This window comes from Podarcis raffonei, chromosome 8 (genome assembly GCF_027172205.1).
Source record: "Podarcis raffonei isolate rPodRaf1 chromosome 8, rPodRaf1.pri, whole genome shotgun sequence".
NCBI lineage: Eukaryota > Metazoa > Chordata > Lepidosauria > Squamata > Lacertidae > Podarcis > Podarcis raffonei.
This window is the reverse complement of record NC_070609.1, coordinates 72920457-72935808: the sequence shown is the minus strand read 5'-3', so window position 1 is coordinate 72935808 and position 15352 is coordinate 72920457. Positions and strand designations below refer to the sequence as shown.

Below are 15352 nucleotides of genomic sequence, written 5' to 3'. Positions count from 1 at the left end.
CACTGCAATAAGCTTAAGGCCTCGTTCAAAACCCACTTGTTTAAAAAGAGAGAGAGCAAGCGACTTGCATGGTGTGCTGGAAGAGCAGTTCCTGGCTAGCAGCCCAGCTCGCATCTCAGAACCTGAAGGCATGCTGCAAAATTTTGCATTACGAGATGCCAAACGCTTCCCACCGGCATTAAAAAAACATGGCACTTTTGTGTTTCGCACTGAGCAGCGGGCACCGCAAGCCAGTTCACCTCCTCAAAAAGAAATGGCCCAGCAGTGCAGGAGCCAGGCTGCCAACCAGACCTCCGAATCCTGACAGTCAGAGAGACGATGGTGGAGCTGGAGCGGCCGTGCAGTGAGCACGCAGTGTCCCAAAAGGGGAGCGGAGAGTCTTTCGCTACGATCCAGGAAAGAAAACAGAATTGGCAGCCTGCCTGAGAGCAGTTAACTGAACTGGCTCCCCTCTCTGGAACTCCTCTGATCGTGAGTCTTCGTTCCATGCTTCATTGGCACAAGCCCATTGGATGCAAAGCTGCTGGCATCTTTTCCCCCTTCCCAGCCGGCCACTTTCTCAGCTGTTTTCCTGGCACTTTTGCTAGCAACCGGGTGCATGGGCACCGTGCCGCCCACGCCAGTATTTACAATCCAAAGACTGGCTGCTACACATTGCTGACTCTGGTCTCTGCAGAAATAGTTGTGCTGGTACCGGATGTCATCAGTGACCTCTCTCTTCTGACGTAGCGGGGTTTGCGGACTGCAGAAAAGGAAAGTGTAAAGGAGATGCTATTACCTTAACTGCTTAAGATAGGAAATTTGGGGAGGGATTAGCTTTAGATGTTGATTTTGCTTCCTTGCACCCCAATTTTTTCTTGATTTTTGAGAGGGGGAGAACTAGGTCACTTCGCTTGTGGCTGGAAGTTATTTAAGATCCCTGGTCAGCACCGGGTTTTCCTAGAGCAGAGGTGGGAGAACCTGTGGCCCACCAGAGGGTGAAAGACTACAACTCCCATCATCCATATCTGGCTGTGCTTGCTAGGAACATAGGAAGTGTACGGTGTCCAGTCAAATTTGTACATCTGGCTCAGTAGGGTCTACACTGACTGTTGCTCTCAATAAAAACAATTAACACATCTGAAAAACAAATTCCAATACAGAGGCAGACTGGGAAAGATCTCTCCAAAAAGCATTTGTTGGATGAAGTAGCCCTTCAAGCAGGCACTGAAAAGACAATTGGCTTCCATTGCCAAATATCTGACTCATTTACACCTTTTTTTGATTTTGTGATTACTGCATCACAAGAAATCGCTGACCCAAAATATAAAATGTAGGGGGCAGAGAAAGGATTTCTGGATTAAGAGCCACCCCCCCAAAAAAAATAGAAAGCCAGGGTGGTATAGCAGTTAAGAGTGTCAGACTAGGGGTCAAATCCCCAGTTCAAAACTGCCACAAAATAGTCACTGTCTCTCAGCCTAACCTGTAAGGATAAACTGGAAGAGAGGGAGAACCATGTATGCCAGACCGTGAGCAGCTTAGGAGAAAAGGTGGGATATAAATGGAAAAATAAAACACGTGCACTTTTTTGTTTTAGAAAAATCATTATGTGCAAGGGTTTCTTGTACGAACAAGCTTTAAAGAAGAAATATATTCCAATTAGACTACATGCACTTCTAGGGAATAGGAATGGTTTCGAGCATCAAATGCTTTTTATAATTATTTTGTAGAAGAAAAGAAATCATGGGTGGGCGGGGTGGGAAGAACTCAAACCACCCCCTGTATTTTTTGTGTTCCATCTGTCATCTATTCTGAGCTGTATGACACGTTTCAATCCACCGAGACTAAGAATGAGCCACTTGGGAACCTGGGAGACAGTCTGAGCTGCGAGAAGCCCGGACCAGCTCAGTAATTCTCTCTCAAGCGCCCATAAAACCCTTCGCTGCCTGAAATCCATCTACTTTTAAAGCACACCCCCCTTAGGTACCAAATATGCTATTAAAGCGGGGGGAAAGAACCTTTTCACGAGGCAATATAAGCTTTGCATTTATGACCGGAGAGGGGCCTGATTAGCAGTGTTAATGCCGCAAGGTGCCATCGAGAAAGGTTTTGGTTTTTAGGCGATTATTGTAAGGAACTCTCCACAAATCAAGATGCAAACAAAAATGGCACTCTAAAAGGGGGAGGCCGTATATCTCTTTAAAAATAAAGTTTCCAGGCAAGGGCTCTCAGTTTTCCTTTCCCTTGCCACCACTTGACAAAAGGGACTTTGAGCAAAAACCAAAGGGATGGGGTGGGGGTGGGTGGAATCGTTACCTGAGGACGGTGGAGATAACATTGATGCCTGAAAAGATAAGAATGAAGATTAGGGTATCTCAGAAGTTTCGGGGTAGTGAACTTTCTTCTAAGTTTCATACGACTTCCTCCAAACTTTCCAGTGTATCTGAGAGCCAATTCTACACATATATATGTGCACACCTCTAAGGTGGTACAGTCCTCCCCAAGCTGCATTAACTTTCCCCAATTCCAGTGAAACTGCATTCTTGGAACTGCCCCACATCAAGCACAAATTTGAGAGGTTTTGAAACCCAAAACACAGTTCTGCTACAATTCAGTCATCAGACTGAAGCAGTAACCCACAACCCCAAAACAGATGAACTAGGAATGGTTTCAACAGAAGCGATCAACAGAGCTTTAATGAAGCTTGAAGCCCGTGTCCAGAAACCCAGACTTATTGCTACTCCTGTTAAGCAAGATTAATTATAAAGGCTGGAGTTTTACTTACTGATTCAGCAGACTGTACAACAGACCCTAAAGAGGAAGGGTTAGAAAAGAGAGAGTAGTAGTATTAGTGATCTAATTGGTCCAATGTCAGTTGCAGGAATTGCAACACAAAGCTGCCCTATACTGGATGCTTGTTTCAAAATGACCTGGAAGTAGTTCTGGTCAGCTCAAATCCCCAAAGACTGGGACAAGGAAGTGCTGCTTCTGTGTACTCATGGAACTCACTGCTACAAAACTTGCTCTCTCTTGTTCCAGATGGCAGAGCTAGAAGTGATGGGTGGGAGTTTGCAAGGAAGTAGACTCAGCTGAATGTCTCAGCACTAAGAACTGCTGGGCAGTGGAACAGTCTAGCTTGAAAGCCAATGCCTCCTTTGGTGTACTGAAGTGTACTGAAATGCAACTTCCATCGGTCTCGGGCAGGATGGGCAATGGCCAGGGATGATGGAAGCTGCATTTTAACTACGTCTGGAGAATACTAGGTTGGGGAAAGACTTATTCTAGGGCATGGACTGAGGGCACACGGTGCTGCATCTTGCTGAGAGTTAACCAGGCCTGGGTCTGGTCAATGCCTAGGTGGGAGACCTCCTGGGTGACCCACATAAGCCATCCTGAGTTCCATGATGGAAGAAAGATGTGACGTGACAACACATTGATCTGGATCCAACCCCACCTCAAAAAAAATTCAGCTAAAGATGGAAGCGACAGAAGCAGCATACCTTTGTTCCTTCTGTAGAAGAGATTTGGAAGTTTGTTGGCACGTTTGAGGTAGAAGAACGAAGCAACGCACAGTATGAGGAAGAGGCTGATGACGAACGTCCCAAAGATAAGAGAAGCAGCTACTTCTGGGCCCCCTGTGAGGGAGAGACAAGAGAGAGGCTGAACAGGCCTCCTAGCATCGTCACAGGCAAAACTGGGTCCCCACAACTATCACTATTTATTCAGAAAAAATGTATATGCCACTCCATCAAACAAAAGCACACACACACATAAATAAGCCATTTCCCATAAAACGGTGCAATGCATTCATTAAAAACAAGCAATTAAAGCAGACTTTAAAAAGTCATAATAAAATTATAAAACCAGGTAAAATCAACAAATATACACAATGAAATTATGTGTCAGACACAATCTTCAGGGTTGTTGGGGTTTTTTTTAGGGGGTGACAGCAACTGGTTTCCAACAGCAGGACACATACTTTTGTTAGAAGAGGAGCAATTTCATCTTTAATGGTTAAAAAAAAAAAAAAAGAACTGTCAGAGATGATGGATGCAGTCTGGACTCTGGAGGTTTGTTCATTTCCAAATTTGTCTATTTAAGGGTGCTATATCCCATTTCCTTTTCCAGAAGCAAAGTGGGAGAAAATCTCCCTGAGGTGGGATGGGAGGGGGCTATGAATGTCTTAAAGCAACAGAAGTATTAACAGAAGGGAGATTTCACAGACAGAGCAATTGAGGCCGCTGATCTGGCTCAGATGGTGCGAAGGTGTGGGGCAAAATGGAAGTAGCCTGGCGGGTGGTTCAAGGCCATAGCTACCTGAACAAACACTGGGGTGTCAGCAGCCCTTTCTGATCCAGCCCCCTTCATTATACACAGCCCACTTCCAAGAATTACTCACCTACACCCAGAGTAACTGGGGTTACGGTAGTTAGATTCATCTGGGAATTCATTCCTCTGCCACCATCTGCAAGGGAACCAGTGGGGGAGAGGAGCAAAAAGTGTTACCTAATTCACATTAGGTTCAAGTCAGAAGTGGTCTACCTATTACACACACACACCGCCCTTTAGTCTGCTTTAGGTTTTGTGCTTACGTATAATGCAACAGGCTGAGACTCCCCTCCTTGAAAGATACGAAGGAAGCTGCCTTAAACCATTGGTCCATCCAACTCAGTATTGTCTACACTGACTGACAGCCACTCTCCAAGATATCCAACCATATTTGGATAATTCAGGGACTGAACCTGGGACCTCCGACATGCAAAGCAGGTGATGCTCTGCTAAGGAGCCACTGGACTGCTATTTACTAAACACATTCCCTCCCCGCCTCCCTGCCCCATGACTAGTGTTGATTCGGTATTCACAGCACAGTCTTACTTTTGCAATTCTCTCTCTATGTAACTTTGGAACATTTGGGAGCACCTCCCATTGTCTCCCAGCGTAAAGCAGCCAGTAATTTCCCCCTGCGGCTAACGTGAAGTGGGAAAAAGAGGGTCGAAGCTAAGCTTTGTCTGTTTTAAGGCCGTCTAGGGATAAGATAGGATATAAACTTGAGAGGCTTCGCAGTTCATGGTCATTTCACTAATTTCAATGGGCCTACTCAGAGTAAGAGACTCCGGATACACCCCCAAGCATCCGTTACACCTGCTCTTTGTAATGCACCATGTGCATGGATGGCACTATAGGAAATATGCAGCATGGCTAACAGAAGAATGATTACAACTTTGAACAACTGTATCTCAGGAAAGTAAGCCTAAAAGTGCTCTGTAGTGACCTCTGTTGGATGGTTGGGAGGAAGCAATCAATCTAGAGAATAAGGGCATCAACAGGATGCTTGAGAAGGAATTTAAGAAGAGCCTTGGAGCTGGATCACCCTAATGGCCCATCAGGATCCAGCATCCTGTTCTCACAGTGGCAAACCACTGGGAAGCCTGTAGGCAGGGCTTGAGTGAAACAGCTCTCTCCACTCTTGCAATTCCCAGCAAAGGGTCTTCAGAGGAATACCGCCTCTGGCTGTGGAGGTAGAACACAGCCATCGCAGTGATAAGCCTTATCCTCCATTGATCTGTCCAATCCTCTTTTAAAGCCATCCAAGTTGGCTGCTATCAGTGGGAGGGAGTTCCACAGTTTAACCATGTGCTGTGTGAAGAAGTGTTTTCTTTTGCCTGTGCCGAATCTCCCAAGCTTCACTGGATGCCCCCAAATTCTCCTGTTATGGGAGAGGGAGGGAAGGTCTTCCTGTCCACTTTCTGCATGTGACACGTGACTTCATCCACCTCTGCTGTGTCACCTGTTCTGCACCTTTCCTCCAAACTTAGAAGTCTAAACTAAACTAAGGGAAGCACAGAAAGAAGCCCCTATGAGCGCCTTTCCTATAAAGGCTCAAATCGGGGAAGAACACGCCGCATAGATGGCTTACTGTTTCGGCAGTCAGTCAGGTTGTACGCTGGCGTGGCAGCGACAGTTTCGTTATCACATTTGATGCAGCTGCTGCTGCCATCTTCATTCCACCGCCTGTAGCAGCCTGCATGCGAGGGGGTGGGGAACAAAAGGATGAAGGCAGAATGAGAAGAGTAAAAAAAAGAAGCCTCAAAAGTGCCTTTCATGCACAAACAAGCATCGGATGAAACCCGCTTCATTCGTCTGACTGCCCCAAAGGCCCATTTCCTCACAGCTCCTTGCATAGCACCTGGGACACTCGCATGAGGTCTGAGTGACAGAATTCAAATAGTTTCGTGAGCAAGAGGGCCCCGACCCAGGGAATGGAGAGGGGTTTAGGCGCACCCCGCAATGTTTTCGAATTTTCACCTACGACAGGTTCTTTCCCTGCAAACAGCTTGAAAACACAGCAGTTAGCTGTGGTTGCTGGTGCCCGTTGTGTAGAAAGCAGGGGTGTCAGCAGGAGCTGGAGGCAGAGCCAAGCACGGACAGAATCCGTCCCTCACCAGTTGTAAAAAAGAGGGCAGGCAGGTGGGGTTTGGCTGAGGTTGGTGGGGCAATGCCAATCGCCCTAATGTCTCCGCCTTCACTGCCGATGAGGCAGGCAGCAAAAGCAGGGTGGAGAAGGCAAGCGCCTTTCATTTTTGAGAAACACGCGAGTCCACCACACTCCTTGGGAACATAACAACTGCATCTTTGGAACGTGGCTGAAGACTTGCCCCATGAACTGCCAGAACCTGATGGATTTGTGTGCTATTATTGCCCTGTAAGCCCCAGGTCAGAATGGATGCTGGGTAAAAAGGAGAGAGTTCCAAGTTGGAGAGTAGGGGTGCCCAAACCTTTTTCAAAGAGGGCCACATTTGATGAAGTGAACATGCGTGAGGGCCGATGCATGGGGATTGAAGTTTTACCCTGAAGTAAAATCAACCAGAGGGCTGGATTAGACCCCCAAAATGGACTTGTTCTGGAACAACTCCACCCATCCCAAGCATTCATCCCTTGTTAGCAAGGAAGAAACAGGGGAGGTTTACTGCCTTTATCTGCTGCTTGTTATCTTCACAGAAGCATCTAGCTGCCCTAATGTAGGCAAAGCTCTGGTTTGGGTGGGTCTTTGATTAAATCATGCAGGGGAGTTCTTATGCCCATAACCATCGCTGTCAACTTTTCCCTTTTCTTGCGAGGAATCCTATTTGGAATAAGGGAATTTCCCTTAAGAAAAGGGAAACGTTGACAGCTATGCCCATAACTTGTAAGCTCCTCAGGGGGCTCTGTCCTTACTTTAACGTGGCACTCTGCAATGCAACACGGAAGGGGGCAAAGCTATTTTTCCCCCATTCAACCTTTCTGGACAAATGGTTGGAGTGCATCAGCCGTGGAGAGCTGCTGTTTTGATCTCAGGAGCCCAAACCGGCTGCCTAGTAGCCTCACCAGGGCAGCCCTCCGCAGCCAACGATGGGGATCAATTATTCCATAAAGCACATGATGAGCGAGGCACTGATTGGGAAACAAACACGGCTGTTCCGCTTCCCTCAGCTGGAAGCGGCACATTAGATACCCTTGGTGATAAATTACATCTGACATTTAATCTAAACATAAAAACAGACCTACTGGGAGGGCAAAGCTATCTGACAGTAATATAAAAAAAGGAAGGAGAAAATGACAACAAAGCTCTTTTAGTGGCACTGAAGATTGTGATCGATTAACCTTTTGAAATATATGAAAAACCGAAATCTGGAATTTATTGGCAACTGTTCAGCAGCTCCCCTCCTCGATACATCACTCTCAACAACAAAACCTCAAAAGGTTATGTTACGACATTAATGTAACCCAAGACAGGGGGGAGCTAGCAATTTATTAACTTTTTAGTTTTAAAATGGGCCACTGATTTGTCAACCAGAATTTTCTGACACGTTCTTTGGTCATTTGACTGGAAGTCCCTATGCCACTTACCTTCCCTACCGTGCCCAAGATGCAAGGCTACGCTCAGCAAAAATTATCAGCTCATTCTTTGGAAAATTGTATTTCTGGGCTGTGGCAAGTGGCTGTACGCAGGGTTGGTTGCGCAGAAGCATGTGGACATAATTGCTGTGATATAGAATATAATTAAGCCAGACAAGCACCTAAAGAATCAGTTTGTACTCTGCTTTCCCCTACCCTAGAAAAAGGGTCTGCAAGGCTAGATAGAAGAGGCTTGCAACTAAATATGTGGGTCTATACTGCAGCTTTGTCTGGGAGCGGTCTCCTGATGCCCTAACATACATCACCACAGGGCGAAAGTTATCCAATTAAGGCTGGGGAGACTCTGGTTTAAAACCTAGGTTGACACTGGGCCAATCCCCATCATTCAGCTTAGTCTACCTCACAGGGCTGTTGTGGGGATAAAAGTGTAGGAAGAACCACCACAAATGCTCCTTTTTATTGCTTCTTTTATTTCTTATATATTGTATTCCTGAGGAATACAATATAGAAAAATAAATAAAAGCAGCTGCTTAAAAGTGCAATTAAAATCCATACAGAGTGCAATACGATGGCTAAAGTGGGAAGAGAAATGATTAAGCGGTTCAGCAAGACCCTCAGACATTTTCAAGTGCCCTGTAGGGAAAGGAGTTTGGGAACCACTGGATTAGTGTGTAACAACCACCAATAACTTACCTGGACTGCACTGGTTCTCGGCTAGACAGGTGGTATTGGTCTCCATTGCATCCATACAACATTCTAACTCTGATTCCTAGAGAGGGAGAGGGGAGAGAAAAATAAAGATTCTCAGTTCATGTAAAAATTTCCATTCACTTTCACACCAAGAGAGCAAGCTCAGCTGAACTCCAGTTTCATGACATTGCCTAATAAGTAGAGGGGAGCCTCACAACCCACACACAAGCATGAATAACATTGATTTGGGGGGGGGGGTTGAGTAACAACTGTGTGTGGAGGAAAAAAGCTTAGAGGCTAGTATTCCTTGCAAAGTGTACACAGCACAACCTTTCCCAAAGGGGTGGCTTTAAAAACATTCAGCGGTAGGAGGAAAGAAAGAAAACAAGAACGATTCATTCTCATAGGGCGGATCTTCACATCTGGAATGAACACCCCCCCCCCCCAAGTCGGGTTCTCACAGCAGAGATTTGCACAACCGTTTATGCACACGAAGAAGACCAAGCAGTTCCTCCTGTATGCAGTCACAGCTAACTGGTGAGGAGAATCTGTAGATGCTCAAGGATGGGCGTGCCTTGCTTTCAAGTCCTGTTCACCTTTACCAGAGGAAGTTGTGGGTCTGCAGGTGTTGCTGATCCAGGCTGTGTACACACACCACACCTTTTCCTGCTACAAACCTACCCATTGTAATCCCGTCACCAGATTTATTCATTTCAGCAGGGGGCAAGGGGGCGGGAGAGAAGGAAAAGCCCCTTTTGTTGTGCCAATTGTTAGACCAATTGGGAGACAGAAACCCTTTGCCGGCCTATTGCAAATTATCCAGAGATCTACCAGCAGAACCCAACTGACCATTTTTCACCCCTGTTCTATGTTTGCCAAGTGGGGAGCAGGGGAAGGTAGTATTCATTGGTAGAGTATCTGTTTTGCATGCAGAAGACCTGAGGTTCAATCCCTGGCATCTCTAGGTAGGGCTGGGAAAGACTCCCTGCCTGAAACCGCTGAGAGTGGCTGCCAGTCAGTGCAGGCATTACTGAGATTGATGGTCCAATGATCTGACTCAGTAGAAAGCAGCTTCCTATGCATAACTCTAACCCTGTGCCAGAGTGTCACAAACTCCCAGCTTGGGCCACTGGGTCTGACTGGCTAACCATGCTATAGAAATAGGGTCCACATGCTCTGAAATGGCCCATCCAAAATGGCACCTGAAGACAAGCAGAGAACCAGAGGAAGCAGGGGTTCAATGTACTTTCAGAACACGCAGAGCATGAGTGGAACATCAAGCTTTTCCAATGTTCACTGGGTGCAAGCGAAAGTGCCAACACAGCATAGGGGGGGAAGCAACAACACGCCAGCTCTTCTTCAGGCAAAAACGCTGTGACGAGAAGGCGGATGCCATATATTTCTTGTCAACAACATGCATGACATTTTGAAGCAAGGGATGAGGTTGTGGAGGAGGGCGCATGTTTGCACGGACGCACACTCACACATACATTGGCAAGGGAGCTGCTCCTTTCTGGAATATGCAGAGATGCGCCCAGACAGTCATGACAGACAGTATCTATAAACCATATGTATCCTTTTTGCTATTTGACAGGAAACTGGCCTAAGATCTCTTCATAAAATCGTTCTGTAAAGGGTTCAGAAAAGTGAAGCTTCCACCGCTGAAGATCCTTGCTAATTATTAATTAAGTAGCTTTATGGAGCTCGGGCCAAGGAAATTTCCAATGACATGAGAGACTCCAATTACTAAGAAACCCGCCACTGCGCTTGGCGAGACAACGTCGGGAGACGTGGCCCTTTCAAGTGAGCCGTCAAGGTCTCTTCAGGCAAGCCTTTTTATGACTAAGGTGCTGCCCAATTGCCAAGCTCTTTGTTTCCTTCTCTCCCTTGACAATGTTTTATTGCTATTGCTGCAACTTTATTGGTACTTCCCCAACCCCACTTTAACAGTAACCTGCCGCCAGAAGAATTGCGGAAAAGCAGGCTATGAAATTTGCCGACTAAATAAATAATAATTTCATTTAGACACAGCACCTGCCACTGGCACTGTGCGTTGAATTTTAAGCTGCTTTGCGGAAATACTATAGCCTGTTTCACAGATAAAAATCACAAATGAAAAAATTGCTATCTCAAATGTCTCTTGCTTCAGGCGGGTGAAATGGCAACCTTGGGCGGGCGTGGGGGCATACCAGTGGTGGGTGGGCACCAGAGGCAAACATGGGCATAACAAGGGATGAGAAACTTGTAAGTAGGCAACACCCTCCCATCTACACCCACACCTCTCCAGCGGTCAACAAGAGGCAAGCAAGAGGGCTCACCCAGTTCGAGGGCACACTCTAGCCCCACAAAAGCACTTGAGGTGGGTACAGATCAGAACCAGCGAGGGGTGTGGCCTAGGAAGAGAGGGTGTGGCCTGAGAAGGAGGCGTGGCTTGGGGAGGGTCTCCAGGGCCAGACAGAGAGAACTGCATTTTAACCCAAGGACTTCAGCTTCCAAACTCCTGGTCTGGATGAGATAACAATCTGTTCTGGGTTCTTAGTCAAGGTAGAGCAGATCTTGGGAAGTAGTCCCTATTCGTAATCTAGCACATTTATACTCCACTTTAAAAAAGCCACACACCCCACTACAACAATTAAATCAAGCTTTTAAAATAATTTAAGGCCCAAATACAACCTCAATGAAAAACACTCCTGGCTTAGCAGTGAGTCCAGCATGGTTTAAATAGGCGAAGGCCGATTATGAACCTTAGATCTCATGCAGGAAAGAACTGCTCAGCTGCAGTTCCTCTCCCAAGACCCCACCTCTGGTAGCCCTGACCTTCAGAAGTGAAATGGGTGGCCGGATAGAAAAAGGCATTTGTAAAAGATCCTAACACGCCAAGCAGGTTTGTCTGGGAGGAGGAGGTATTCTGGACCCAGACAGTTTAGGGCTTTCAGAAAAGGTTAGATCGAACCCTTTTTGAGTTGTATCTGGAAGCAACTCGATAACAACCTGGTGAGATTGTGAGGCGTTGCAACAAACGGCTATCCTCTTACCGAGAACGGGATTTTCTTCAGCGAAAGAGGGCAGGTTTTTCTAAAATTAGACTACAAGCTTGCAGCTCAGGGAATTCTTCTGTTACTGTACAGTACAAGTAACCCACCGTCCTCTTCCCTAGAGGCTCTAAATCAAGATGAATATGATGAGTCACCCACAAACAAACAGGTAAAGGAGATTAAAAGCACACATGGGGGAAAGAGTGTATCACTCAGCCTTGATCGGCTTTGTAAATCAAACCTGTAATGATTGGGGCAGGCTTCATCCATCTGGTGGAAGGACAGAAGGGGAGGAGGACACAGAACGGCACACACAGAAAGCATAATATGGATTACTTTTACAGATGTGCGGGCTAGGTTGCTCTGCTTCAGAGGAGAAAGATTCCCCACTTTGCACAGTTTATAAATGAGGAGTGTGGAAATACTGTCCTATATATATATATTTATATTAAAAGAATCCTGTAATAAGGACATCTGGACTGCAATAACTGTATAAAGCAGTGGTAGTCAACGTGCTGCCCTCCACGTTGCTAGAGTACACCTGCCATCGGCCTCAGCTAGTATGGCCCAAGGCCAGGGATTATAGGAGCTGCAGCCAAACAACATCTGGAGAGTCAGTTCCCCCTAGCATAAAGCATGCAAAGCCAGCCGATTTGCAGAGATCTACATATGTTGAATAGTTTAATGCTGTTTCTAAGCAGTAATGGGGCAGGAGAGATGGTAGACGCTGGCCCATTAGGGCAAATGTGGGGAGCACTGCCCCACCAACGTCAGACAACCTCCACCTGCCTGCCTTCTTACTATCAGCCAGTCCAGGGGTGGCCCTGGCAGTCAGCTTTATCCTCCTCAGTCTCAGATGCGACCCGTGTAGAACTCAGCAGGGAGGAGAAGGATGGGGTCAAAATCAGAATCAGACAGCTCTGCCTGCCATTGGCTGCATTTGCACCTGTCATTGGTTCTGGCTCCACCCACTGTTGGGCTCCCTACCTTACACCCTCCTCGTCCTGATGGACACCAGCCACCACCGCAAACAGGTGAACAGATGGCTAGGCACAAAACCAAGTCCCTGCTTCCCCTACCCTAGATGTCATGCATAGCTCACATCTGGCTTTTGGAAACTTACCAGGCAATGCTCGCCAGCTTTCAACCATATATCAATGGCTTATACCAACCTGGTTAAAAAGAACTGGCATCCTCCCGCATGATCTAATATTTACAAGTGCATGCCTGGGAGGTGCATTCTTAAAAGAAGGGCTCCTCCTTCACTTACACGTAGCAGAGACTACTCTAATGTAGAGGTGGGAAACCTCTGACCCTCCAGATGTTGGACTCCAATCCCCATGTGTCCCAGTGATCACTGCCAAAGGACAGGGTTCTGGCCTATCAAAAACTGGCATGTCACAGATATCCCCACCCTGGCTCTAAGATGTTGCTTGCTGTGACTGGTGTTCAAAATTTGCCAGGCACATTTTGCATCTGCCTATCGGCCACTTGTGACCAAGTGATGATGCCCAGGTGCCAGGATGGCGCCCGACTTCTCCATCATCTGGATTTGCATGCCTGGGGATCCTTGGATCTTGACTGTTTTCACACACTAGCAGAGGTCACCGTGTTTCTCAAATTCTGGATAGGCAACAGGACTCAAAAGATAGAACTAGCCTTGTTTAGAGGCTTTTAATTCACTGCAAAATACATACCAAACTGTCAGAGGATTTGCTGTTTACTTCCACCCCAAGAACAGTTAGGAGGAGAACACATGGCACAGCCATACTAAATAAGGAGGGAAGTCTAAAAGAAAGAAAGAAAGAAAGAAAGAAAGAGAAATAGTTCAGCTGCAGAGAACGTACGAATAGCTCCCATAATCCCCACTTCACACAAGAACCGTGGACCAAAGATCTCAAGGGGGGTGGGGTGGGGGGAAAGCAGGCACCTTACCTTGTTTTTCATTTTAAAAAATGGTGCTAATTTTTTTTTTTTTTTTTTAATAATATTTATTGAGTTTTTTTCATAATATCTCCAATCATACAATTTTAAACATCACTTATTTTAACTTATCCGACCTCCCTCAACTCCTCTGACAATCATCCATACTTAATTTCTTATCTACACATTCCTTAATTATAATATTACTATTTTGATACATTTTCCATCCTCTTTTACATTTTTGCAATATTCCTTGTTTTTTTCACAAAGCTTCTTTGAAACACACTAGCGTTATATTTTCCTCACATACAATTTTCAAATAATCTCTAAATTTCCCCCAGTCCTCTAAAAACTCATGGTCTCTCTGAAATCTGATTTTCCCAGTTAGTTTATCAAGTTCTGCGAAATTTGTCAGTTTTTCTCTCCATTCTTCAATACTTGGAAGTTCTTTCTGCTTCCACCTTTGGGCCAGTAATGTTCTCGCAGCTGTTATTGCATATTGGAAGATTTTGCGATCCCTCCTCTTTATATCATTTCTAGTTATTCCCAACAAGAAGGTCTCTGGTTTCTTCACAAAGCTATATTTCAGCATTTTCTTTAACTCATTATAAACCAGTTCCCAGAATCCCTTCACTTTTTTGCACTCCCACCACATATGTATAAATGTACCCTCCTTCTCCCCGCATTTCCAACATTTATTACAGATTTTGTACATTTTTGCTAATTTAGCAGGGGTCATATACCATCTGTATACCATCTTCATGGTGTTTTCCTTCAACGTAGTGCATGCTGTAAACTTCAAGTTTTCATTCCATATTTTTTGCCAATCTTCCAAATCTATACTGTACCCTAAATCCCTGGCCCAATGGATCATTACTGCTTTAACTTCCTCATCCAACGTATACCATTCCAATAGAATTTTATACATTTTTGAAATTATCTTACAATCATTATTAACAATTTCTATTTGGAATTTCGAATCTTTTTCCTTATACCCTCTTTCTTTCATATCCTTTTTAAACATATTACTTATCTGATAGTAGTGCAGCCAGTCGGACACATGTTCTTTTACTTGTTCGTATGATTTTAATCTCCATTTCCCATCTTCTTTTACCACTAAATCTCCATAAGTAATCCAGTTACTTCTCATATTGATTTTCTTAACTCCCATAATCTCTAGTGGGGATAACCAGTGTGGGACTCCCATTTCCAATATGTTCTTATATCTGTCCCACACTTCCATTAATGATTTCCGGAAGATGTGGTTTTCAAACGATTTATAGCCCAATTTCTTCCCTTGCCATAGATGCGCGTGCCACCCAAATCTGGCATCAAAGCCTTCTAAATCCAATAGTTTGGTATTTTTAAGTTTTATCCATTCTTTTACCCAGCAAAGACATGACGCCTCATAATATAATTTTAGATCTGGCAGGGCAAAGCCTCCTCTTTCTTTTGCATCTGTTAACAATTTATATTTAATTCTCGGCTTTTTGCCCTGCCAGACATATCTTGAAATCATTCTTTGCCATTCCTCAAATATCTTTACTCCTTTTAATATTGGGATCATTTGAAATAAGAATAGCATCCTTGGGAGCACGTTCATCTTTACCATTGAGATTCTGCCCCAAAAAGATAATTTTAACCTCCCCCATCCCTCCAAATCTTTCTTAATTCGATTCCACACCGGAACATAATTATTTTGATACAAATCGATGTTCTTTGGTGTTATCCATATTCCCAGATATTTAACCTTTTTTACAGCTTCAATACCCACTTGTTGCTGCAGCACTTCAGTCATTGTTTGGTCCATATTTTTGATTATAATTTTA

The 15352-nt window shown here is 45.1% G+C and overlaps 1 protein-coding gene across 5 annotated transcripts in view; it reads right to left on the bottom strand.

Annotated features, from left to right (window-relative positions):
• Positions 1-202: 202 nt before the first annotated feature.
• The window catches only part of C8H1orf159 (chromosome 8 C1orf159 homolog), a 37092-nt gene continuing 21942 nt past the window's right edge, over positions 203-15352 (bottom strand). The window contains exons 1-9 of one of the 5 annotated variants that reach the window (XM_053400796.1): positions 13536-13554; positions 13298-13388; positions 8569-8644; positions 5897-6001; positions 4379-4444; positions 3480-3614; positions 2764-2790; positions 2296-2340; positions 203-742 (exon numbers count right to left, since the gene is read on the bottom strand). In XM_053400796.1, coding sequence (XP_053256771.1) covers positions 648-742; positions 2296-2340; positions 2764-2790; positions 3480-3614; positions 4379-4444; positions 5897-6001; positions 8569-8644; positions 13298-13369 — 621 coding nt within the window. In that variant the 5' untranslated portion in view covers positions 13370-13388; positions 13536-13554 and the 3' untranslated portion in view covers positions 203-647. Of the gene's footprint in view, positions 743-2295; positions 2341-2763; positions 2791-3479; positions 3615-4378; positions 4445-5896; positions 6002-8568; positions 8645-13297; positions 13389-13535; positions 13555-15352 lie in introns of those variants that run through there. The other 4 variants (XM_053400795.1, XM_053400792.1, XM_053400793.1 and 1 more) reach the window with 4 other exon arrangements.